This window comes from Magnolia sinica, chromosome 8 (assembly GCF_029962835.1).
Source record: "Magnolia sinica isolate HGM2019 chromosome 8, MsV1, whole genome shotgun sequence".
NCBI classification, from domain to species: Eukaryota; Viridiplantae; Streptophyta; class Magnoliopsida; order Magnoliales; family Magnoliaceae; genus Magnolia; species Magnolia sinica.
Window position 1 is genome coordinate 58,241,041 of NC_080580.1, and position 25,175 is coordinate 58,266,215.

The 25,175-nt window shown below is 38.8% G+C and overlaps 1 protein-coding gene across 4 annotated transcripts in view; it reads left to right on the top strand.

The window, feature by feature from the left end:
• Window positions 1–25,175, top strand: part of LOC131253351 (uncharacterized) — a 54,226-nt gene that overhangs the window by 15,010 nt on the left and 14,041 nt on the right. For all 4 annotated transcript variants that reach the window (XM_058254318.1, XM_058254320.1, XM_058254321.1 and 1 more), the window contains 3 exons: window positions 688–747; window positions 20,237–20,307; window positions 20,432–20,489. In XM_058254318.1, coding sequence (XP_058110301.1) covers window positions 688–747; window positions 20,237–20,307; window positions 20,432–20,489 — 189 coding nt within the window. The remainder of the gene's footprint in view (window positions 1–687; window positions 748–20,236; window positions 20,308–20,431; window positions 20,490–25,175) is intronic.

The window sequence follows — 25,175 nt, forward strand, 5'->3', positions numbered from 1 at the left end:
TAGAGGGAATAATTGGTCATGCTCTATCAGTTCAAGCTTTTAGAGCAAATGGTTAATTGTCCTGCATCAAATCTGTTTCACCGGAACCAAGGATTGCTAGTTTTCCTTTTAATTGCATCCATTGGTTGCTGCGGCTTCTCCAAGTGTTTTTATTCATATGTTATTGACTTATTGTCCATCATGGTTTAAACAGTTGATCAAAGAGCTATTGTGATGCCCATTTCATAGTAAGATGAGTGTCATCCTGCTGTAGGAATGGCAAAGTAAGTGGTGATTGGGACTGTTGATCTAGTTGGTCATCATGTGGATGCGGCCATAATTAAAAAATTGTCGTGTTTGGACAACTTCGACCATCTGATTGATGTCACTTGTCCGCTGAATGTGGACTGTTGCTCAATTATTGAGTTAATGTGTTCCTTTCTCAGACTAGGGGTCGGCTGCTACCAGTCTGAACTTCTCTTTGGGCTAAAGGCCATCCATGTGGGTGGCTCACCAAATCAGTGGTTTGATTACTTACACAGCTCCCTTGCGTACTGTCGAGATGTTATGGTCAGGACTCATGGAGCTCCATGAAGTGCACATGTTACAGGGGATTCCTCTTTCCCCAAGTGCCATGCATTCTACTTAACTGTTTCCCTTTTTCTTTCAAATTTATGTTCTTCTCATCTCTGCTTGACCTTTTGATAGGGAGAAGAAGATGATATCAGTGAAGATATCAGTAGATTAGAAGAGAAGCTCCATGAACAGGTATTTTCTAAGTACTGTTTGCAGACTCTTTTTCATGGCTCAGTTTTGGTATCCTTGTGTGTGCATCATTTTCCTGATTCCAGCCTGTGACTTGTGCGCCTTGTGAATGCTAGTACTTGGTTTACTAATTGTGTATTTTGATGGCGGTGCGTAATGGGTGTGTGTATATATATATATTTTCATACACACCATTCACTTGGAAATAACATCTTCCCCTTCTCCTATTTGTAAATAACATCTTTTATTTTGACCGTATTAGAGTTGAAAAACTTGAGTTCGAGTTTCTTCAGATTCTGTGATAGGGTTGTAGAACACCATTAGCCACCAACCATTGATGCGTTTAAACGACATTTCTGTCCTCAAAATCAAGTGTTATGTGAAATGACATATTTGTCTTCAAAAAACTTTTCCAAATGAATTTTTCCCTTCATTCGAGCAGAGGGCTGTGGATGATCTGAAGTGCCGACCCAGTAAGGGCCAAAATTATTTCCAAATCGATCATGCGTTAGGGGCTGTGTCGAGCCTGTGTTTCATTCCAAACTGCACATCCAACAGTTGATCAGATGAGGGACCAATGATTGATCCAAACCACACATCCAGTAGGGTGCAGCGGATAATCCAAACCGCAAATCCGGGGGGCAGCACATGATGTTCACTGTTCACCCATTAGGGGATGGTCTGAACTGCTTATCAATAGGGTTCAAAAAATGATCTGAACCGCTTATCCAGTAGGCTTTCAACAGGTGATCTGAATTGTTTATCCAACAGGGTCCAGCGGATTATCCAAACAATTCATATGTAGGGGCATTTGGTGGGTAAGCTTAATCATCTTAACAATCTTATCCATTTTATTCACTTGTACAACTTGGACTTAGTTTTGACCTGCTGACTTAGCCAACCTTAGCTTACAAATGATGTAGCATTTTCTTCTGGCTAGACTAAGGTGTGTGGGGGTCACGATTTACTTAAAGAGAGGATCCAACAGTCTTGGAATGCATTCACTTTCTATACTGTACATGTGTTTTTTTTTTTTTTTTTGTGTGTGTGTGTGTGTGTGTGTGTGTGATAATCTGAGCTATCATTTATTATCCACAAAAGATGGACCATAGGTCAAAATACAATTGAGTTGAGATTGAAAACATGTAAAATGGGGCACAACACCAATAATGGAGGCCATCCAATTAAAGTTCTTGATGCACCGATAATAGGAGCGCACTACAATCTTTGGATGATGCACAAAAAAAGGAAAAAGAAAAATAAAGAACAATTTGGAGAAGAGGAGCAAATAAGTGAGTAGAAGACTGTTGATTTGTACATGTGGGGTCATGTTTTCCTCATTGAATGTCTTTTTAGTAGCAACTTCAGTGTTCTGTGCATGTGGGGCATGCGTTTTAGTGATGTAAACTGTTGAACTCATGCCCCATGTTATGAATTGACGTTATCCTTCAATACTTGGCCTATTTCCCATTGAATGTGGAGAGTTGCTGCCTTTGTTTTTTTCTTCTTTTTGATTTTTTTAATAAATTGTTGTTAATTCTTAAAAAAAAAGTTGTTGCATTTTTTTTTTTTTTTGCTTATTCATTTAGGCTATTGATCAAGGAGCTTCCAATATGGAAGACTTTTGGAGCATCTCCCATTCAGTAGTCAGGCACATCCTATCAATAGTTTGGATTGTCGAAGCATGATACCCACATTGGAGGCTAAATAGGGCAAGATCCAATCACCCCGTGGCAGCGTGCTTTGCATACTGCTGCTACCTTTGCTCCCTGGAGAGTCAAGCGCAGGGCAAGATCTAATTGCTCCATGGTCGCACTACTGTTGCTAGATGGCACAAATGATTGTCGGTCAGTGAGTGAGGATGGTCGGAGGCAATACACACACAAAAAAATACACACACATATACAAACACACATATGCATGCATACATAGAGTGAGGATGTTAGCAGTGTTTCAAATAGCGCCCGTAGCGTGGCCGTAGTGCTACGTAGCGTCCCAAATAGCGTAAATCCCCGGTAGCGTACGTTACGGGGGTCGTAGCGTACACTACAGCTATGTAGCACGTAGCATCCGTAGCGTAAGCTACAATGTATTTTTTTACTGTTTTATTTTTTTATTATTTTTTCACGTTTTCTTTGTTTCTAATGTTGAGGAATGTAACACTTGTATTGTACTTGATACTTTTAACCTATAAGATTTTTATTTCTTTTCATAATTGTGACTTGTGGTTTCAATTAGACTATTAATTAAAGTGGTTTGCTTAGAAAGTTGTTAATGTGATAATTATTTAAGTTGGCTTATATATGTGGATTGGCTTTTGATAAATGATAACTAATAACTTTTTTGAACATGCTTATAATTTATAAAATGAATAATCTTTTAGGCATTTATATATATTTTTTTTCCTTTTTTTTTCCCACTATTTATTATATGTCCTATTTTTAAATTAAAAATTAGAAGTATCGTGTAGCTTACGCTTCACACTACGTATTTACGCTACACGCTATAGAGGGCTGAGTGCTACGCATCACGCTACTGCTATTTAAAACACTGGATGTTAGTATTCCGTAACGGTAACAGTGGCCGTAATGACCACCACCTTTACCTTTACGATACAGGGTGTAACGACCATTACGGGGGCTGTAAAAGGCCGTTATGGTCTCTCTCTCTCTCTATTAATTGAAAAATATCCGAAAAACTTGTATCAGCCCTGTAGCGGACTGTTACAGGGCCGTTACAGGGGCTGTAATGGCCTTTACGGGTCATTTTTTCCGTAACACCCGTTATGGCCTTTACGACCCTGTAATGTGTAACGGTTGCCACCGTTACCTTTACGACACACCATGTGTTGAGATGATTGAGTGGCAAGACGAGGATAGAATGGAAAAGAATGCATCCGAGGGAACTTATGAATATGAGCAGCACCAATTGGGAATAAGATGAGGAGAAGTAGATTTGGATGGTTTGGTAACGTGCAATGGAGAACAAAAACTGCACCTATTAGGAGTGAGTTGGTACAATTTGAAAGCTCTAAAAGTGCAACGGGAAGGTCCGAAAGGATGTGGATGGAGGTAGTAAGAAAAGACTTGACCGCCTATGGTTTAATTGATGTTATGGCCCTTGATAGAGTGGAATGGTAGGACAAGATCCCTAGAGTGTTTTAAATAGCAAATTGTGTGTTGCATGGTGTTCACCTCTCGAAAGCGTGGGTGTAAGCTACATAGCAGGTAGCGTTAAGCTACATGCTACTTCTAGATTTTAAATTAAGGTTTTGTTTAGTTGCACTAAATATCATGAGATTTTATTATATGTGCTACAATAAAAGACAATCTAATATCATATGAAAAATAGGGTGAAGATTTAGTATAAAGATAAAGAAAGTAAAGGAACTGTTTTGATACTCTTCTTCTTCTTCTTCTTCTTTTATTTTTATTTTTATTTTTAAAGATAACAAATTTATTCAATAAACAAGAGTGAAAGCTCAATATACAAAAAATTACAAAGCAACTAGCAAGGATCCATCATTCGGATCAGAATCCTTTGAAGCGAAAATCCAGCCTAAGACATCCATTTTGGCTCTTCTATATGCATGATCATTTGATTGACTTTGGTTTTTGAAGCAATGGTTATCCCACTCTCTCCAAATAACCCTAATAACTGGCATCATTACTACGATTTGCCAATTTACCTCCTTTTTTCCTAGCACCATAGCCCGGGCCATGCTAGAAGAATGTCGACAACCAAACCCAGCATCACCCAATCTGATTGGAAGAATGCGATAAATCTAACTCACACCTTCTAGGCAAACGACCAATGACCAGAGAGGTCTTCCACTGTTTCCGCCTCACGCATGCACATAATGCAACAATTCAGAATGATCATTGCTCTTTTCTGAAGGTTGTCAATGGTGAGAATCTGATTCCTACCAACCAACCACGTAAATGCCACAATTTTAAGGGGAGATCTGCACAACCATAAGAAGGAAACCCTTCCTCTATTGTCATTTGGGGCAGAGACAATAAGAAGCTTGTAGAAGGGTTGAACCGAAAACCAGCCTAGTTTATCTGAAGACCAAACCAAGTAGTCTTTTTTGCCTGGTTGCCACCTTAAGCATTGAAAACAATCCAAAAGATGCACTAACCGTTTTGTTACTGTTATATATTATTTTATTGAAATCATTGAAAAAATTGACTAATTTTAATCTAAAATTGAAAAATTGACAAATCATTGAATATAATAATTGATTTTAATGATTTAGTGAGATCTAATTTCTAGTGTAAGCTACGTAGCATGTAGTATAGGTTATGTAGCATGTGTAAATTAACATGCAGGTTTTACTACACGTGGCTTAAGCTATTTTCATGAGCTATGTCGAGGCTGAGATAGGCTGCATCGCATAAGCTACACACTACACTGCGTAAGATATTCAAAACATTGGATTCATGTGGCAACCCCAATTAATTGGGACCAGGCTTAGACACCGATGGTGATGACAATGCATGAGTGTGTGTGAACAGTATATGTATCTTTGAATGAATAGCCCGGACCACGCCTCCCCCTTCATGGGGACATTAGCAATGCCCCCTATGCTTTTAAGTGACATGTGGAACTTACAATCATTGATCCGGGCTGTTCATTCATTCATGCAAATGAGGGTAAGTTGTGGTGAAAAAATCGTGCTGATTGGATGATCCTAAACATATGACCAATGGCATGGAAAATGGACAATTGGGATTGAGTGGAGAAACAAAATAGGTTCAAACATAATCTTGAAACATCCGCTAGAAAGATCCAACTTTGTATTGTATGATTCCAAATCACCACTTTGTGTTGATGATTCTAACCATGTGATTTATGGCTTGTAAAAAAATGGACGACAGTGAAATTGACCCCATTCAATGAGTTATGATCATTCGGTTGGCGTATCGTTTCACCATGCATGCTCCCAATTGTATGAATGAGTGGATGGCCGGATTAATGATTGGGCATGCCATGTGTCACTCAAAAGCATTGGGGATGTTGTTAACTTACCCTTAAAGTTAGGGATTAATTAATGTTAATAAATATAGCAAAGAATTTTATATCACCTCATTTTGGAAAAAAAAATGTGGTGGCTTGGTGGGTCCACCCATGGTGTTTATGTCAAATCCACCTGGAGCATCAGCCGTGTCACCCCGTATGAGGCCCATGGCCTAAAAATCAGCTCATTGTTGATTCAGGTGGACCACACAATTGAAACGTTGTATAGGGCACACCTTACCCTCCACAATGTCTCCCTTGGGGCACACCTTACCCTCCACAATGTTTCCCTTGGTGTAGGCCACCTAAAATAGGGAAGGGCTTGGTTTTTGGCTTAACAACATAAGTTTTAGTGTGGCATCTAATGGTTGGAGTGGATTGCATATAATCATCATTGTGGGTCTTGTAAAAATCAAGGGTGGATGTTTCTCTCCCAACAGTTTCCCTTTAGTGTGGCCCCACCTGAAAAACATGTTAGCTTGATGTTTTGGTTCTGGGCTTAAAATGCAATTACACATCTAATGGTCGGAATAGATCTCACATACACAGCACGCTGGGTCCCCTAAAAATAAGAGCATATGTCGTTTCCACCTTCATGGGGATGTTCGCAATGCCCCCTATGCTTTTAAGTGACACACCTACGCTTTTAAGTGACACGTGGTGCGTCCATTCATTGATCCAGGTTGTTCATTCATTCATACAAATGGGGGCAAGTCATGGTGGAAAAATCATGCTGATTGGATGTACTGCTCATAGGGGTGTACATCGAGTCGAATCGAGTCGAGCTGAGGTTCAACTCGAGCTAGCCTCAGCTCGACTCGGCTCGGCCACTAGATGACCTCAACTCAAACTCTGCTTGGCTCGGTCCTCGAGCCTGACTGGCTAGCTCGGCTCGGTTCGGTCAGTAGCTCGGGCCAGTTCGAGCCAAGATCGAGCCGAGTTTGCCTGTGCAGCATTTCCACAAACACCTGGACTGCACTTTCAAAATCTCATTGTTTGTAAAACAGTGGTAATGGTTTTACAGGTATTTTATCAAACACCTTCTGAGCAACATAAAAACCATGAAAAAGTGGGTATTTGTTTCATGTACATACCTTCCTCGCCACTAGCCACACTTTGTTGGGTCATTTCATCAAACACTTGGTGAGCAACATCAATATCAAAGGGAGGAAGACCAAGGTGAGCGCCTGAGAGAGGAGGGAGAGACTAGAGAGAGAGGGAGGAAGACAGGAAGAGGGGAGCTTGAGCTCGGGTTAGGGTTTAGGGGAGCCGAGTAAGGGAAAGGGCCAAAACAATTAGGGTTCGTGCGGCCGAGTGAGGGAAAATGAGTAAAGGTAAGTAGGTTTTTTTATTTTTATTTTTATTTTTATTTTTATTTTATTTTTTTAAGTACCCCTGCACCGAGTCAAGCTGAGTCAAACCGATTCGAGGCGAGTTCGAGCTGGATTCGATCCGAGTCGAGTCGATCTGGGGCAAGCTTGAACTCGGCTTGAACTCGTTTTTGAGCTTCAAAAATCAGCTCGACTCGGTTCGAAGCTGACTTCGAACCGAGTCGAGTTGAGCTTTTTCGAGTCAAGTCGAGTCGAGCGAGCCAACCGAGCTAGCTCGGTTCGTGTACACCCAACTGCTTGTGATTCCAAAGTATCACTTTGGGTTGATGATTCTAATTGTGTGATTTATGGCTCATAAAAAATGGATGATGATAATCTCTAAAAAAAAATAAAAAAAAATGGATGACGATAGCAAATTAGCCTCCCCATTCAAAGGGTTATGATCATTCAGTTGGCGTGATTGTTTCACCATGGCCTGTCCCCAGTTGTATTAGTGAGTGAATGGCCGGATCAAATGATTGGGCACGCCATATGTCAATTAGAAGCATTGGGGACATTGCTAACATCCCCTTGAAGGTGGGGATTAATTAATGTTAATAAATATACGGAGAGTTTTATATCACCTCACTTTGGAAAAAAGGCAGCTTGGTGGGCCCCACCATGTTGTTTATGTGAAATCCACCTAAACCATTAGGTGTATCACCCCATGTTAGGCCCAGGGCCCAAAAAATCAGCATCATCCTTGATTTAGGTGGACCACAAATTGGAAATGGTGTGCATTGCAAACTCACCTCCAAAATGTTTGCCTTGGCGTGACCTACATAGTGTGGCCTAAGTTTTAGTGTGGCATCTAATGGTTAGAGTGGATTGCATGTAATCATCACGGTGGGCCTGATAAAAATCAAGGGTGGACGTCTCTCTCCCAACTGTTTCCTTTGGTGTGGCCCACTGAAATGCATGTCAACCTGATGTTTTGGTTATGGAATTAAAATGGAATTACACATCTAATGGTTGGAATGGATCTCACATACACATCTCAGTGGGTCCTGTAAAAAATAAGGGTGGGCCTCTAGTAAAATTCTTTTTCTATCTCAAGTTCAACGGCTGGACCAGGTCCAACTAGCAAATAACTTCCAACATTTCACTTGTATACAACATCTAACCCATCTAAATAGGTTGGCCCTATCATGAGAATTACCTTTTGGAATACTCCATCAGAGACTCATTTAGTAGATCACACTTATGTTTTTCTATTTACCAATGTCTGTATGTTGTTTTATGCAGTGGAGCCCACTTGATGTGTAGACAGAACTGACCATTGCACTGGGAGATCCTTGTGGTAGGAACAACCTATTGGAAGGGCTAGACGTCCAATGTACTTAATTCTTTGGAAGTTATCACATGGGTGGACTATAGCTTTTGGTCCAACCTGTTGGATCAAGAACAGAGAGGTGCCACGCAATATCGGAAAGGTAGCGAGTATGGATCTAACTAAGAGCTTTGAAAAGGAGTCCATAAGGGCTATGGAGGAGCACAGGTATTTGTTTACCATTAGGGGGAAGTCAGAAATGCTGGGGTGAGCATGAACCTTAATAAAGTGTCGGCTCTAGGTTGTTTCTCCATGGGCTTCTTCTGTGGCTTTTAGGAAGCTATCAAAGGGGATTTAATGGTTGTTTTCAAGGAATTCCATGCCAGAGGAACCCCCAACGAAAACATTAACGCTTCGTCTATCTCATCCCTAAGAAATTAGGTGACCTACATTGTAACCGAAAAGAAAAAATTGTATTAAAAAAAGTTACCTCTGATGCTGTTACTTCTCCTCTTCCTGTAAAACTACGTCTCTCTCTCTCTCTCTCTCTCTCTCTCTCTCTCTCTCTCTCGGCTTTTCAATGAAAATCCAGCACCATGGCTCCTCTGGTGGTGTATAATACTTGATGCACTTGCACTTAGAAAATTGTACTTGTGGCATATTTCTCTCCTCTTTTTGAGAATTTGAGTTGGGTTGTTTTCTTTTCTCGTCTTTTGGCATGGCTTTTAAATTTTTTTGTTCTCTCTCAATATATATACACATACATGTGAATGTATATATAACTCGGTGTTTCGAATAGCACTCGTAGCATAGTGTAGCCATAGCGCTACATGGCATAGCTAAATAACGTAAATCCCCTATAGCGTACTGTAGCATGTAGCATTTGTAGCCACTACAATTTATTTATTTCTTTTTTAAGTTTTGTTTTTTAAAATGGTGTAAAACTCACATAAGAAAAAAACTTAAAATGTAAACTTAAAACCAAACCTTTCTATGTTTACTTTCACTTAAAATGGTGGTGATACTTTGTTAAAGTTGGTGTGAAACTCACACTAAAAAACCTTTAAAACTAAAAAGAAAAAGGGGTTTGAAAGAGGGTTTTCGAAAACCCCTCTTTACCTTTGAAAATTTTATTTCTTTTCATACTTGTGAGTTGTGACTTGTGGTTTCAATTAGACATCATTAATTAAAGTTGTTTGGTTAGAAAGTTGTTGATGTGGTAATTATTTGATTATTGATTTTTTTAAAAAACTTATATATGTGGATTATCTTTTGATAAGTAATAATTAATAACTTATTTGAACATCCTTATACTTTTAAAAATGAATCATTTATTCGAAAATTTTATAATTTTCACTATTTTCTTACTAATTATGATATTTCTCCTATTTTTAAATTAGAAAATAGAAGTGTCGTGTAGCTTAAGCTACATGCTACATGCTACAGAGGGCCAAACGCTACGCAACATGCTGCCGCTATTTAAAACATTGATAAACTAATTAAATTGTGGGACCCACAATTGCTAAGTCACAATTCCAAAATCAAATTGTTTGAACGATCATAACCGTTGATTTGATGACACGTGTTTGTTGAATTAGGGCTACTCCATATTTTTTCATTCTTCATTGTCTAATAAATGTCTATTGGTCTGATAGTTAGATGATGAAATAAGCATAATCTCGGGCTGATTGCATTAGTGAGTTGAGTGCCATAGATTGCATCAATTTGGGGCATTGAGTGGTCCTCTACCATATCAACAATGCCAACACTATTCATCCGAATTTATTTTTAAAATTTTTCTTAAATTTTCTTGGGGGAATGATGTCAAATGCTTAGGGATGTGCATTAGTGGGATAAGTACTATAGCTTACATGAATTTCGGGACAATTTGAGTCAATCTAAGCCTGTCACATTAACAAAATCATCAAACGGGCCAAGAAAATGTTCTTACCAAATAGTGGACCATTACACTATCATAAATGTGTTCAAAACCACAAAAGAATACATATTTGTCATCCTCTCAATATTTTGGATTTTTCCGACATTTTTTGGATTTTTTTCTCAAAAAAGTTTCAATTGTTAGTGTTTCAAGTATCAGCAATATTAGCTGATATATCCCACGATATATCTGGTATCCTACCTGTGTGATACGAAACACGCAAGTAGTGGGGGATATCCCACATGTTCAATCTGGTGAGTATTTCGATTTTTGATCCTTTTTTTTTTCCCCCATTTATAAATCATGTTAAATCAATGTCAAATTGTTACAAATCCATGATTTTTCATGGTTTTTGCATGAAAAATCATGGATTGAGAGCTTCAATTTCAAGGTTTGGAGGAGATGGGCTAAGTAGTGGAAAATTGAAAAAAGTCAATATTTCTCAATTCTTGCAAATCAGTTGCTATCTTTGTGTCCATACATGAAATCAAACATGTAACCTGATCTAGTGATTTTTCTTTTGCATTCGAATGTTGCTTGTGTTTTTATGTCTTCTTATATTTATAAATTATATGAATAGACTTTTAATATACATGCATTAATTCAATGAGACAATGCATAGATTAGGACTCCATACAAAGAAAACCTATTATGTGCACTTGTTTTTTTTGTAATGTTTTGATTTATAAGTTTGTATTGATGTATTTTTTAACAATAGATGAAGTTTCATTAAAAAATTTGACCAATTTCCCAATGTTCACCATGTTTCCAACAACAACGATACAGTACGTGATACAGCCGATATATCTGATGCGATAATTGGTATGTATCTATATCCCAAGGGTGCGATAAGTAACGTGATATCGATACTTCGAACATTGGATACGGGTGTAACGGCCGTTACGAAATACCTTGCTTAAGTCCCTTGTAACGACCATTATGCATAGTGGTTTTTGGTTGGGGCACTGTTGTCATCACGGAATTCCTTGCTTAAGGCCAATTAACTTGATATAGAGAATGTATAAAGATCATTGCTGGTCGTTTGAAAAATCTATAGACAAATACTTGACAGCATCTTAGTGGTGGATGAATGATTACACTCGCACAAGATGAAGAAAAGAGAAGGGAAAGTTTGCAAAATTGATATGGAAAAAGCTTTTTGACCACACGGATTGGGTACACTTGCTGTATATAAACACATGGATTTCTCTAATTAGTGGTGCTTATGGATCAAGGAATGCTTGGCGTTATCATGGTTTTCGGTTCTCATCAATGGTTTGCCTGCTGGGTTGTTAAAAGCAATAGAGGCCTTAGGCGAGGCAACACACTTTTCTCTTTCCTCTTCTTGATCGCCATTGAAGGTTTGAGTAGAATTTTTTTATGAAGTAGAAGAATTAGGTCTTGAGGTCAGTTGGTGATGCGGGACAATTAACAGTTGGCGTTGCAAGACAATTAACAGTTGGTGATGCAGGCCCCCCATCCCATGGGTTAGGACCTCGGCCGAAACCCCCTCGTGGGCCCCACTTCACATGGGTTCCGCTTCCCATGAGCCACCCGCCTCACATGAGTGGGTCCTGCCTCACACGGGCCGCCCACCTCGAGTGTGCCCCTGCATCCCACAAGCCACCTCACTCGAGCCCGATGTGAAAATGCCCCTGCATTAGTTGGTCTTCAAGCTAGTCTATCCTTCTCGATTTTGCAATTCTTAGATCTTTTGAGACAGGCTCAGGTTGTTAGTGAATATGAGGAAAACTCATAATTGTTGGTGTTGGGTCAAACAACGAAAGGCTTGCATCTTTGGCTACCATGTTAAACTGCAAGTTTATGTCTCTCCCCATCATTGTTTTGAGCCTACTTATCAGAGCCAAAACCTATGCTAATGCAGCTTGGGCACCAGTCACTGGAATGTTTAAAAAGTGACTTGCCTCTTGAAAGAAGAACTCTGTCGGAGGCGTAATAACCCTTATCGAAGCAACCTTCTCTAATCTCCTAGTTTTTTGTCTCCCCTTAAAAAATCTCATTGGTAGTTGTGAATCAGCTGAAGAAAATTCAAGGGAATTCATTGGGGAAGGCAATATCAATCAATAGAAAATTTGGGGCACTGGGAAGACGTGTAGAAACCAAAAACAAAGGTAGATTGGATTTGGGCAACATAATTAAACTTAAGAAGTAGAGCCTGCTCACAAAATGGTGGTGGAGATTTGATTCCGAGAAATCTCACCTTTGTAGAAGAATTATTGTAGACAAATATGGTCTTGTGAATGGGGTATTGGATCTTAGGGCTTGTTTGGCAACCCTTGTCTAATATAATAAGAGCCAAAGAATTAGGACTTTGTTCTAGCTCTTGTTTTTATAATATGCTTGTTTGGTAAAGAACATTTGGTAAAACATTCAAACAAAAGCTTTTTTCTTAAGGGTAATTGTTGCCTTTAAAAAAAAAATGGCAACAACTCCTTACGATCAATGTGGACTGTTCGTTTTATGGCTTTGGCTATTGATTGGATGACTAAAATCATCTAAATCAAGAGGAATGGGCAACCAATTGTGAATACCTACCTTCAATGTGGGTCGTCCATCACGTGGGGCCCACCTTTGATGTCCATTATCCATTGCCCACCGTTGATGTGGACCATCCATCATGTGGGCCCACCTTTGATGTGGGTCATCTATCATGTGGGGCCCACTTTTGATGACCGCCATCCATCATGTGGGGTGCACCTTCAATGTGGACCTTCCATTTGTTGGGCCACCTTGGATATAGGCCTTCCATCATGCGAGACCTTGACTATGGGCTGTTCATTAGGTGGGCCCCACTCGATTGGACCGTCCATCATGCGGGGTCATACTTTGATATGGTCCATCCATCATGCGGGCCCACCTTTGCTGTGAACTGTCCATTATGTGGGCCCCACCTTCAATATGGGTCATTTATCATGTGGCCCACCTTCAATGTCCACTATCCATCTTGTGGGTCCCACCTTTGATGTGGGCCATATATCGTGTGACCGACCTTCAATATGGGTCATCACACGGGTCCACCTTCAATGTCCAACATCCATCATGTAGGTCCCACCTTTGATGCAGACCATCTATTGTGCTTGGTCCACCTTCAACATAGATTGTTTAGCATGTGGGACCACATTCAATGTTAATCATCCATCTTGTGGGCCCACTTTCAATGTCCACCACCCATCATGTGGGTCCCACCTTTGATGTGGACCATCTATCATATGTGTGGCCGAACTTCAAAATGGGTCGTTCATCATGTGGGCCCACCTTCGATGTTAGCTGTCCATCATGTGGGCCCACATTCAATGTTAACCATCCATCATATGGGTCCCACCTTTGATATGGACCATCTATCGTGTGTGGTCCACCTTCAATATGGTTGTTTATCATGTGAGACCAACTTCAATGTCAACCGTCCATCATGTGGGTCCACCTTCAATGTACACCATCCATCATGTGGGTCCCACCTTTGATGTGAACAATCTCTCATGTGTGGCCCATCTTCATTATGGATTGTTCATCATGCGGGCCCACCTTTGATTTGATGGGAGAGATTGTAAAGAGACGAGAAGAGGTTAATATGGGAATTTCTTAAAAAGCGATGGTGGAATTTCTTGAAAAGTGATGTATGGGTTATTTTGGGGGGAGGAATGGACGTTGCTTCCAAAATAGGAGCACTTTTGTGGAGGTTGTTACGAAAGTTAAATTTGATGTTGTAGGTTAGGCCTCTAACGTAGTGAGATTGTTCATCATGTGGGCCCACCTTCAATGTAATGGGAGAGATTGTCAAATGAAGAGGGTAATATGGGAATTTCTTAAGAAGCAATGGTGGAATTCTTAAAAGGTGATGTGGGTTATATGGGGAATGGGCGTTGCTTCCAAAGTAGGAGCGCTTCTATGGAGGAGGTTGTTAAGAAAGTTAAAATCGATGTTGTAGGGTGGAATTTCTTGAAAAGTAATGTATGGGTTATTTTGGGGGGAGGAATGGACGTTGCTTCCAAAATAGGAGCACTTTTGTGGAGGAGGTTGTTACGAAAGTTAAATTCGATGTTGTAGGTTAGGCCTCTAACGTAGTGAGATTGTTCATCATGTGGGCCCACCTTCAATGTAATGGGAGAGATTGTAAAGTGAAGAGGGTAATATGGGAATTTCTTAAGAAGCGATGGTGGAATTTCTTAAAAAGTGATGTGGGTTATTTGGGGAATGGGCATTGTTTCCAAAGTAGGAGCGCTTCTGTGGAGGAGGTTGTTAGGAAAGTTAAAATCGATGTTGTAGGTTGGGCCTCTAATGTATTGGCAACGCCCTTTGCCTCTTTATTTCCTCATTTTGTTTGTTAGCTTTAGGTTGTATTCTCTTCTCGTCTACGTTTTCTTTGGTGGGCTTTCTAATAAAATATTTGTTACCCGTCAAGATGGGAAAAAAAAGAAGAAGAAGAAGAAGAAGAAGAAGAAGAAAAGAAAGAATGAAAGAAGTTTAGGGATAAACTTGTCCCAAAAGAAGCCCCGAAATGTCTACCCACTTTAGCAAAATAAGCTCTTAAAAAAACTGAACTCTCCATGCCTATAGAATTAAGAGGTAAAACCTCTTATGTCTAAATTAGTAGATGTAAAATTAGACCATTACCAAACAATTTATTTTGAAAAAAGACCTTAAAAAAAAGGAAGAAATAAGCAAATAGGCTTATTTGTAGAGATGCTAAACATCCCCTAAAATGCTTAAATATGAGGGATAAATATGAAGTTTGCATGACATCTCTGTCTAATGGGGACTTAAGCAAAAGGTGGGGCAATTTTCTCTAAGTTGCTACTGGATTCATAGTAAAAAAAAAATAAAAAGGTGATTGAGTTCAGCTTTGGGAAGACGATTGTATCGAGAAGTGCATGTTGACAGTCGGTTTTTTGGACTTGTATGGTATAATTCGCATAAAGTGAGTTTGGTGAAGGAGAATGTATCTGTTATCGAGGGCAAGATGGTTTAGGAAATCCCTTTCAATAGTAACTTTCGAGATGAGGAAGTCAATAGATTTACCGATTCAATGGGCATTCTTGAGCTGGTAAAGCTGTAGCTCAATGAGGAAGACTTCAAGGTTTTGTACTTGATTGATTATGGAACCTTAGCTATTAGTTTATATCTCAACAAGTCTATTGAAAGGTCTCTCCAGTCCTTTTGCTTCTTTCCTTAGATTGAGCATAATTTGCTTGTGTTTCAGGTTTTCAGCTTCTGTTTGGACCGGTGTTTTAAATAGTGGTAGCGTGTTGCGTAGCGTTCAGCCCTCTACAACGTGTATTGTAAATAGCATACGCTACACTATGTTAATTTTTAATTTAAAAATATGATAAATAGTAAATAAAGGAAAAAAAATATAAAAATACCAAAAAAATGATTCATTTTTTCAAGTACAAGCATGTTCACATAATTTATTAATTATTATTTATTAAAAGCCAATCCACATGTAAAGTCATAAGCCAAATCAAATAATTATCATGTCGACAACTTTCTAAGCAAACTACCTTAAATGATAATGTTTAATTGAAAACCACAAGTCACGACTCATAAGTATGAAAAGAAATAAAAAACGGCACAGGGTTTGGGCGAATGACAAGCGTCGTGGGTGTGCTCCCCACAGACGCAAGTTTGATTCCCTTCTCTAAGATTACCTGATGTACGCGGTTTGCGGGTGATTGTGTGCATCCGTAGGGAATAGTCTCGCCTCAAAATGAGGTGGGGATACCAAGGTATTCTGTAATGGTAATGGTGGTTGTAATGACCACCATTGTTTCCTTTATGATACGGGTCTCAACGACTGTTATGGCCCCCTATAATGGTTGTTATGGTATCTTCTTCTTCTTCTTCTTCTTCTTCTTATATATATATAGGAAAAAAAACCCAAAAAACCTGTATCTGCCCCGTAATGTTGAAAAAAAGTATGAAAAACCTGTATATGCTCTCCAACAGACTATTATGGGGCTGTTATGGCCTTTACATGGTACGTAATGGGCCTTTAACGGTGGTTACAGGTCATTTTTTTCCATAACGGCTGTTACGGCCATTACGATCCCGTGATGTGTAATGGTTGCCACCGTTATCTTTACATAACGGCCTTTACAGCCCCATAATGGCTTTTATGACACACCATGTGGGACACCATGACGTTATAAAAAAGTACAATATAGATGTCTTCTATAGAAAGAGGGGGTTTTAAAAACCTTTTTTTTTGTTTCAAGTCTGGTTTTAAAGGTTTTTTAGCATGTGAGTTTCACACCCAGTTTAACAAAGGATCACTACCATTTTAAGTGGAAGTAAACAAAGAAAGGTTTGGTTTTAAATTTACATTTTAAGTTTCTTTATAATGTGAGTTTTACACAATTTTTAACAAACAAAACTTAAAAAAAAAACCCGTACGATATGAATGCTAACACTACAACCCTTGTAGTGTACACTATTGGGGATTTATGCTATTTAACCATGCTACCATTACGCTACTAGCGCTATTGGAAACACTGATTTTACATTTTAAGTTTCTTTATAATGTGAGTTTTACACAAATTTTAACAAACAAAACTTCAAAAAAAAAAAAACAAAACATTGTAGCATATGCTATGAATGCTGCACACACGACCCTTGTAGCGTACGCTACAGGAGATTTACGCTATTTAGCCATGCTACGCTGCTGCTACGCTACTAGTGCTATTTGAAACGCTGGTTTGGACTGCTGCAAAAGGGAAGATTTTCACTATTGACCAGCTCAAGAAGCGTGGTTACAACATGCCAAACAGATGTGTCTCATATGCAAGTGTGCAGAAGAATCCCCCATCATCTTCTAATTGACAGAGTTGGGACTTGGGACTGTGTGCAGCTCATGCCCAGAGGTAAGGTCTTCTGGACTCCCCCTTTCCATTAGAGAACATTCTAAGGCGTCAAATCTTCGATTCAGCATCTTGTAGCAGAGTCAAGCTAAATATCTCTAGTTGGCCCCTAAATCAAAACGTTTTCTTGGATATGTCTGCTCTGGCAGCTGGAGGGATTTTTCTTGGTGTGGAATGTGCATTAAAACTTCCGTCAGCCCCAATTTGCAACACGAGGCCCCTGGGCAAGGATTCTATGTGACTAGCATGGGTCAACATTCCTGGCTTTCTCCAGCCCTTCTCGTGTCAGTTGCGCTCCTCATTGCTGTTCTGGCACTCAAGAAATCTTTATCTCTCATCTCCAACCGAGATCATGACATACTGATTTCAGTTGTCAGGTTGCCACAACATTCCTTAGCTGGTTCTCGGGGGAGTTTTCCCCCCTCTTGGCCTTTGTTTTTGGTTTTTCAGGATCTTAGGTCTTTGGCCGCAGGGCTAACGTTTTGTTTAACTTGTCTGCTGATATTCATAACCTTGCTTTATTTCTCTAGCCAAGGAAGGGGCTTCGCGCTCCCAGCTTTGTATCGGGAACTCGTTTCTGTGAGCTCTGCTAAGTGTACATGTGCAACAAAGCTCATGTCACTCCAAACATGTTCCAGCATGGCATGATAGGCCTGAGATGTGATAGGAAAAGGGAAGGGAGTTGTCTTGGATGGCCAAGAGGGAGGGTTGTATATGCCAAAATTTTTGAAGGGTATATTGCAATGATACTCATACCCTTCAAAAAACTGGATTATCTGAGTTGGATATTTGGATATTCTTGGATGAGGGGTATGGATATGAGATTCCTTTCTCCAAGTCTGTACCTCTGGTTCTGTTAGGGTTTTTAAATTTTGATTGAATACTTGCCAACATGGGCAGTCTCATGACTGTAACAGATCCTAATACCGATACCCAATGATTTGGGTCCAGAGAATCTGCTCTTCCTGATTCTGCTATATTCAATTTTCAGATGTGTGGTGGAGTCACTGAGTGTGGACACTTTTGGGGATGGAAGAAGTACATGAGTTGTGGATCAATCTGCATCTGTGTAATAATAGCAGTTCATATTTCAAGCTTATGCAAGATACAGTTATTAACATCCAAATGTATATGATTCACAATGGCTTGCTCACTCACTCACACCACACACACGTGCATGCATGGGTAGGGAAGGAGGGAGGGAGGGAGACCAGCCATGAAAATGAGGCACCCCCAAAATCATACCAATCCACCCCTTAGATGTGCCCTATGTGAATGTGGAGGTTTTTGGGTGGTGGCTTATTGTTTTCATTTGAGGCTAACCACAAAAGGAACCAGTTGGATATGAGCATTTCTCACATGCACATGCATATATATATATATATATATATATATATATATATATATATATATATGAGGTGCCTCACATGATACATATACCACCACAATTAGTGGTGACGGGCACTGTAATGGCTGTTACCATATGGGCTGTAATGGCCGTTGTGGCTATAATGTTCATGGGAGACCAGCAAGTTTACCCACCATGAAAATAAAATACCCCTAAAATCATACCAATCCACTCATTAGATGCGCCCTACATGGATGTGGGGTTTTTTTGGGTGGTTGTTTGTTGTTTTTTATTTGGGGCTAACTGCATAAAAGGATAGTAACTTATCATCCAACCGGTTGGATATGAGCATTTCTCACACGTTCGCACACACATAGACAGGCGCATATATATGAGGTGTATACATATTCTACCACAATTAATGGTGACGGGCACCATTATGACCGCTATGATACGGGCCATAATGGCTGTCATGGCTATAATGTTTATTTATTTATTTATTTTTTAAGTAATAAATTATATCGGCCCAATAATGGCCATTACAGGCTAGTTTTTCTGGAACGCGCGTTACAGCTGCGTAATGCGTAATGGCTCCCACCATTACCACTAAGTAACCATTTGTTAATACATTGGTGGCGGCGCTAGGCTACTGTAAATTAGGGGTTCCACCAAATTTCAGACCATTCCAAAACTCAAGTGGGTCCGACGAAGTGATTTAGCTGTTTTAGGCATAAATTTGTACTGTTCCAGATGGTGTGGCCCACCGAAGTTTTGTATATGGCTGCTTTTTGGGACATTCCCTTTTTAAGAGGGGAGCAACCAGATGGTTTACACACCAAATATACATCACGGTGGGGCCTGCAGTGCTTGACCTTGGTGTGAGTTACGCTGAGGGTGACCTTATGGGAACATTTTGTGTGTGTTTATGTGTGTGCGGGGTTGTCTGTGGGTGGGTGCTGGTAAATTGCATGAAATGAAACAATCAAGATCAAGTGGGGAAACAAATTGGTGCAATTGATTTATTTGGTAGGCTTTGCTTTGGATATTTATTGATTACAAAGAGAAGCACTTGGTTTCTTGCTGGTTTCTATCTGAGATGTGGCTTGTAAATAAAGGACACTTGCAAAAAAAAGGGGCCAATGTTCAAGGGTTAGGATCATCCAGTCAGCATAACTTTTTGCACCATGGCTTGCCTCTAGCAATACCAATGAATTGGCAGTCTGGAACGATGTTCGGCTGTCCTACATGTAAATTAAATCTTTGGAAACATGGCTAACATCTCCATAAAGGTAGGGATGTTAGCATGTCTCATGTGCGTGTGTCTACACTCAGATGTATATGCATATATTACAAACCCATTCTTATGCCCAATATGTTATGTTTATAGATAGTCTAACATATTTTATCATACAATTTATGCTGTCTATATGGATTTCACACTGTTTTGGTCTTTCTAAGCCTCCTTTTTTTTTTTTTTTTTTTTTTGCTGCACCTCTGACATGGCACCAGTATCTATTTCCAGATTATGGTGATCTGGACTATTAACTGAAGAAAGAATCTGATCAATTTGCATTTACTGCAGCATTTTTCTTGATAGTATTTTTATAGTTCTAGAAAAGAAACACATCACTACTTTTTGTGACATGGTTTATTATTTTGTTCATCTTACAGGTTATGCAGAAGAAAAGCATGCTAGTCAAACTAGAGAAGGCAGTTTTGGAGGCAAGAGAAGTTCAAGAGAGGTAACAAAATGATCCTATTTCTTCTTTAAATTTTTGCACGTGCTTAATTTGCACTCTTTACTTCTTTGCTGGATTCGTGTTTTTCATGCATAACTACTTCTGTTAAAAATTTATGGTTGTATAGGGGCATTGAACGTCTGGCATTGGACAAACTTATTGGGATGGCTTATGACAAGTATATGGTAACTCTCTATTGTCCAAAACACTTCCTGTTTATCAATGGTTTGATATGTTTCTTTGGATGGTAAACAATGCACTAAGGAAGCTTTCAACTCTAGGCTGATGGGTGTTCAATGTTTCGATTATATCTGCTGTGTTTCATTAAACTATTTTTTTGCAATTGGAATAAAAATACTCCACAGTCATGTTGTTGTGCATTGCAAAAATTTCATTCCATGTAATTTAATCGCGTCTGCCAAGCAATGTTTTAAATAGCGAATGATGTATATTGATGGGAAGAATAGGGAAAAGAGTAAATATAATGATAAAAGATAGCAATATGTTGATTTTATATTCTTGCTCTATTTAACTAAATTCACTGAATACACTAACTAATTTTTAGTGAGAAATAGTGGAATGTTATGAATCACTAGAAGTTTTTTTTTTGTTTTTTTTTTGTTGTTTTTTTTGTTTTTGTTTTTGTTTTGTTGTTGTTATTGTTGTTGTTTTAGCATAGGCTATGTAGCTATAGCATTAGAATATGCTATGTAGCATGTAGCTTATGTCAGGTCATGTGGCATATGCGACTCAAGGTATTTTCATGCGCAACATAAGCTACACACTACGTCTATTTAAAACTGGATAATCAGTATGTAGAACAATTTGTGATTTATCAATGTGCAGCAGATGCTGGTTGATGTCTCTTGGATCAGAATATTTATGTCGTATTGGATGATACAAAATACGACCATATCGTGATATGGGCCCAATACAACCATATTGGATTTTTTTTTTTTTTTTTTTGAAATATCTCTCTCTCTCTCTCTCTTTTAATTTCAACTATATGGAGGAAGCTTAAAAAGTAATTTTAGATAAGATCTACGTTATTTTGGGAATAAAAACAAAGATTTCAGTGGGAATATGATGTAGGCCCGCAGGGCCTGGCATCTGCTGATTTTCAGTCATTTCTTACTAGATTTAGGGTGTAAATGTCAGAAACTGCAATTTACTATTTTGGAAGATATTGGGGCTGATTTGAAGATGCGATTAAAGATTTTGAGAATTATTTCCTAGATTTCCTTTCAACAAAGATTGTAAGGTAGAAAAAAAATGCTAGACGAATGGAGGAAAAGTACCATCAGTACCTATTTATAATAATAAAGGAGACTATGGGAGAGGGTGATTGAGCAAAGACTAATGCATGAGATGAATGCATTAGAAAATCAACTTGGTTTTATTCCTGGGAGGTCTACCATTAATGCTTTTTTCCTACTTAGACAATTGATGGGGAAATATTAGGAGAGGAGGATCGATCTCCACGTAATCTTTATTGACTTAGAGAAAGCATAAGAAAGCATTTGATAGGGTCCCAAGAGAGTTAATCTGGTGGGTGTTGGAAAACCACGAGTTTCAAGATGATATATTGAGTTGATTAAGGATATGTAAGAGGGAGCGGTAACAAATGTGAGGACCATTGGTGGAGAGTTGGTGAGTTCCAATTACTGCAGGCTTGTACCAGGGGTTGGCACTGAGCCCCTACCTTTTCGCATTAGTTATGAACAAGTTAACGAGGTTTGTTGAAGAGATTCCATGGTATTTGTTGTTTGCGAATGACATGGTTTTGATTGACAAGACGAGGGAGGGCATAAACATAAAGGTAGGTTAATGGAGGGGTGCTTTAGAATATAAAGAATCTGAAATTAGTCGGACAAAAATAGAGTATACAAAGTGCAATTTTAATAACAATAGGATTGAAAACAAGGAATTAGTTTAGATTGCTAACCAAGAAGTTTGCTAAAATGACCATGTTCGATACCTCGGGTCAATAATTCATGAGAGTGGAGCCTTTCAAAAAAGGAAAAAAAAAAAAAATCATGAGTGGAGAGATTGACAAGGACGTTGCCCATAGAATTCAAGTTGGGTGGAAGAAATGGAGATGCGTCTTTGGAGTTTTATGTGATTTTTATGTACCACTAAAACTGAAAGGGAAATTATGGGACATAATGTTGGGTAGTTAAGGAACAAACCTATTCATAGGATTAAGTGTAGCGGAAATGAGGATGTTGAGATGGATGACTAGTAAGAGGAGGAAGGATAAAATTAGAAATGAATGCATTCGAAAGAACTTAGGAGTAGGACCAATAGGTAATAAGATAAGGGAATGTATAATTAAATGGTCCGGTCATGTGCAATGGAAACCAAGAATTGAGCCAGTTGGACTTAGGAGTGAGCTAACACAAGTTGAAGGCTCTAAAAGGGTGCAGGAAAGGCCTAAAAGGACATGGATGGAGGTAGTGAAAAAGACTTGATGACCTATGGTCTAATTGAAGGTGTGTCCCTTGATAGAGTGGAATGGGGCAATAGGATTCATGTAACCAACCCCAATTAATTGGGACATGGTTTAGATGATGATGATTTCCTAGATTTGCTTTTACATTTTTCGGCATGTTGCTATCACAGGTAGATTATATTAATTTGAAATCAATTAGATTCATTTGAAAATCAGTCTAATAGTTGAGGGGATTTAATTAAGTATTTATAAGAGAGGAAGTTTGAAAATTAAAAAAGTCTCTCTCTCTCTCTCTACTCCAATATTTCTTGTGAGTGTGCACTTGTTCATTTCTTTTTCAATTTGGATATCAAGATCTCATTGACTTGATAACCGGGTTGCACCCGATTTGACGAATAAATGCTGGATGAACTATTACAGGAAAAGTTGCAAGAAAGGGTAGACTATTACTCTTGAACCATTACAGGAAAAGTTGCAAGAAAGGGTAGACTATTACTCTTTTTCACGTTTCCATTGTCTTATAGTTATTATTAATTTTTTTAATGGGCCTTAATCCACAAAATAAAGCTTGATTAGTGTTTAGTTAAGTGCCCATTTGATTTACTTTTAGTGGGTCAAGTCGACGGACAACATTCTTATCAAAGAATGGTCTGATACACCATTATATACAGATGCAAAAAACACAAGGAAAAAAAGAAGGAAATTATTGATTCTTGAATTTATCTTTTCCCCATTGTCCTGAATTTTTTTACGCTAATTATTTGGCTTAAAAGTTTTGACCGATATGGACCTATATAGGCTGATACAAATATGATATGCCTGTAATGTATTGGTTTTTGGCTTGGCCAATACTCCCTTCTGTACCGTTATTCAGAACCATGTGATGTCTCGCTTTGTGAGAGTTTTACACAAAAGCTCCTACATTAGATTTAGTTTTCAAATAACCAAAAGAACCTTTTTGTATCCTAATTTAGAAATTCAGAACAATTAGAAATACTTAAATATATAAAACCCTCATCAAGCCGTGGACTGGAGACTGCCTGTTATGTTTGATGAAATACGGGATTTAGCTTGAAGGACAAACATTTTGTTTGCTTATGTCGAGAGGAGTGTAAATGTATTGCTAACAACTTTGCTAAAGAGGGGATCAGAATTGCTAAACCCTACGACACGTAGCAAAACCCCAATTCTTTTTCCAATTTCAAATTCCCTAATCCTTAACCTTTAAGACAGCAATTCTCAACTTTCTTCATCCAGCCCCAGTTTTCAAAAAACCCCAACTCCCATTCCCTAGATTTCAAAATTTTCTAATTTACCTAACCCTAAACCCCAATCTTACCAAAACCCTAGTAGATTGCCACAGAAAGGAAAAAAGTAAAAAAAAAAAAAAAAAAAAAAAAAACAAAAACCTGGTGGATTGCTGTCACAAAAGAGAAAAAAAAGAAGAACTTCCCACAATGAGATCTTTAGAAGATATTAATCAATTAGGACCTATGGAAGGTAGAACTTCCATCTAGCATGGGGATTAATCTTAATTCAAAGGGAATCACTTGTCCTAGTAGGGTTTGGTAGGTTAGGATTAATTTAGGAACTAGGAATTTGGGAATTGGATTAGGGTTTTAGGATTGGGTAAGCTAGGTTTTGGGAATGTAGGTTCTAGGTTAGGGTTTTAGGCTTAGGGTTATGGGATTTAAGGGGAAGTTAACAGGAAAGGATGAAAGATGAAAGAGGGAGAGAAATGGGGATTGGTTGATTGTACGGACAACCGTACGAATTGTATGGTCAAGGGTGGGGATCGGTATGGTTGCACGGTTAGGGTAGGTTTAGGTTTAGGCCGGTTTTGGAGATGATGGGGAAGGGTTTTGAAGGAAACAAAAGGAAAATAATGGAATAGAGAGAAATAGAGAGAGATTGAGGGATTTAGAGAGAAAAGTGAAAATAATACCTTGAAAGAAGAGAAAAGAGAGAAATAAGATGGAATCACTCCATGGCTTCACACACTCCAATAACATGAGGTTTTCTTTGCTAAAATAAAAAGAGATTATTTATTTATTTATTTAATGCATAATAACCTTAGGGCATTCACACGCCCATAGCATATTTGGGGTGTTTATTGTTAAGAAATGTTCAAAACACCCCCTTATTTCAATTAAAACATAAAATAAACTAAAATTCCTAAAATAAATAAACAACTAAACTAAGCCATCCAATGATTCCATCGTGTCTAATGGTCCATGATCAAGATGGTCCACAGTCACGATCCAACGGTCCAACAAGTGTATCGAGTGAATCCAACTGTCTAGATGTGTCAAATCATCTCCTATGTGCAGCCCACATGCATCTTCTCAGTGCGGGGCCCTCAAAGATGCATAAACATGCATGTTGGGTCTTCCAACATGGCCACGTACTTGATCCGGAC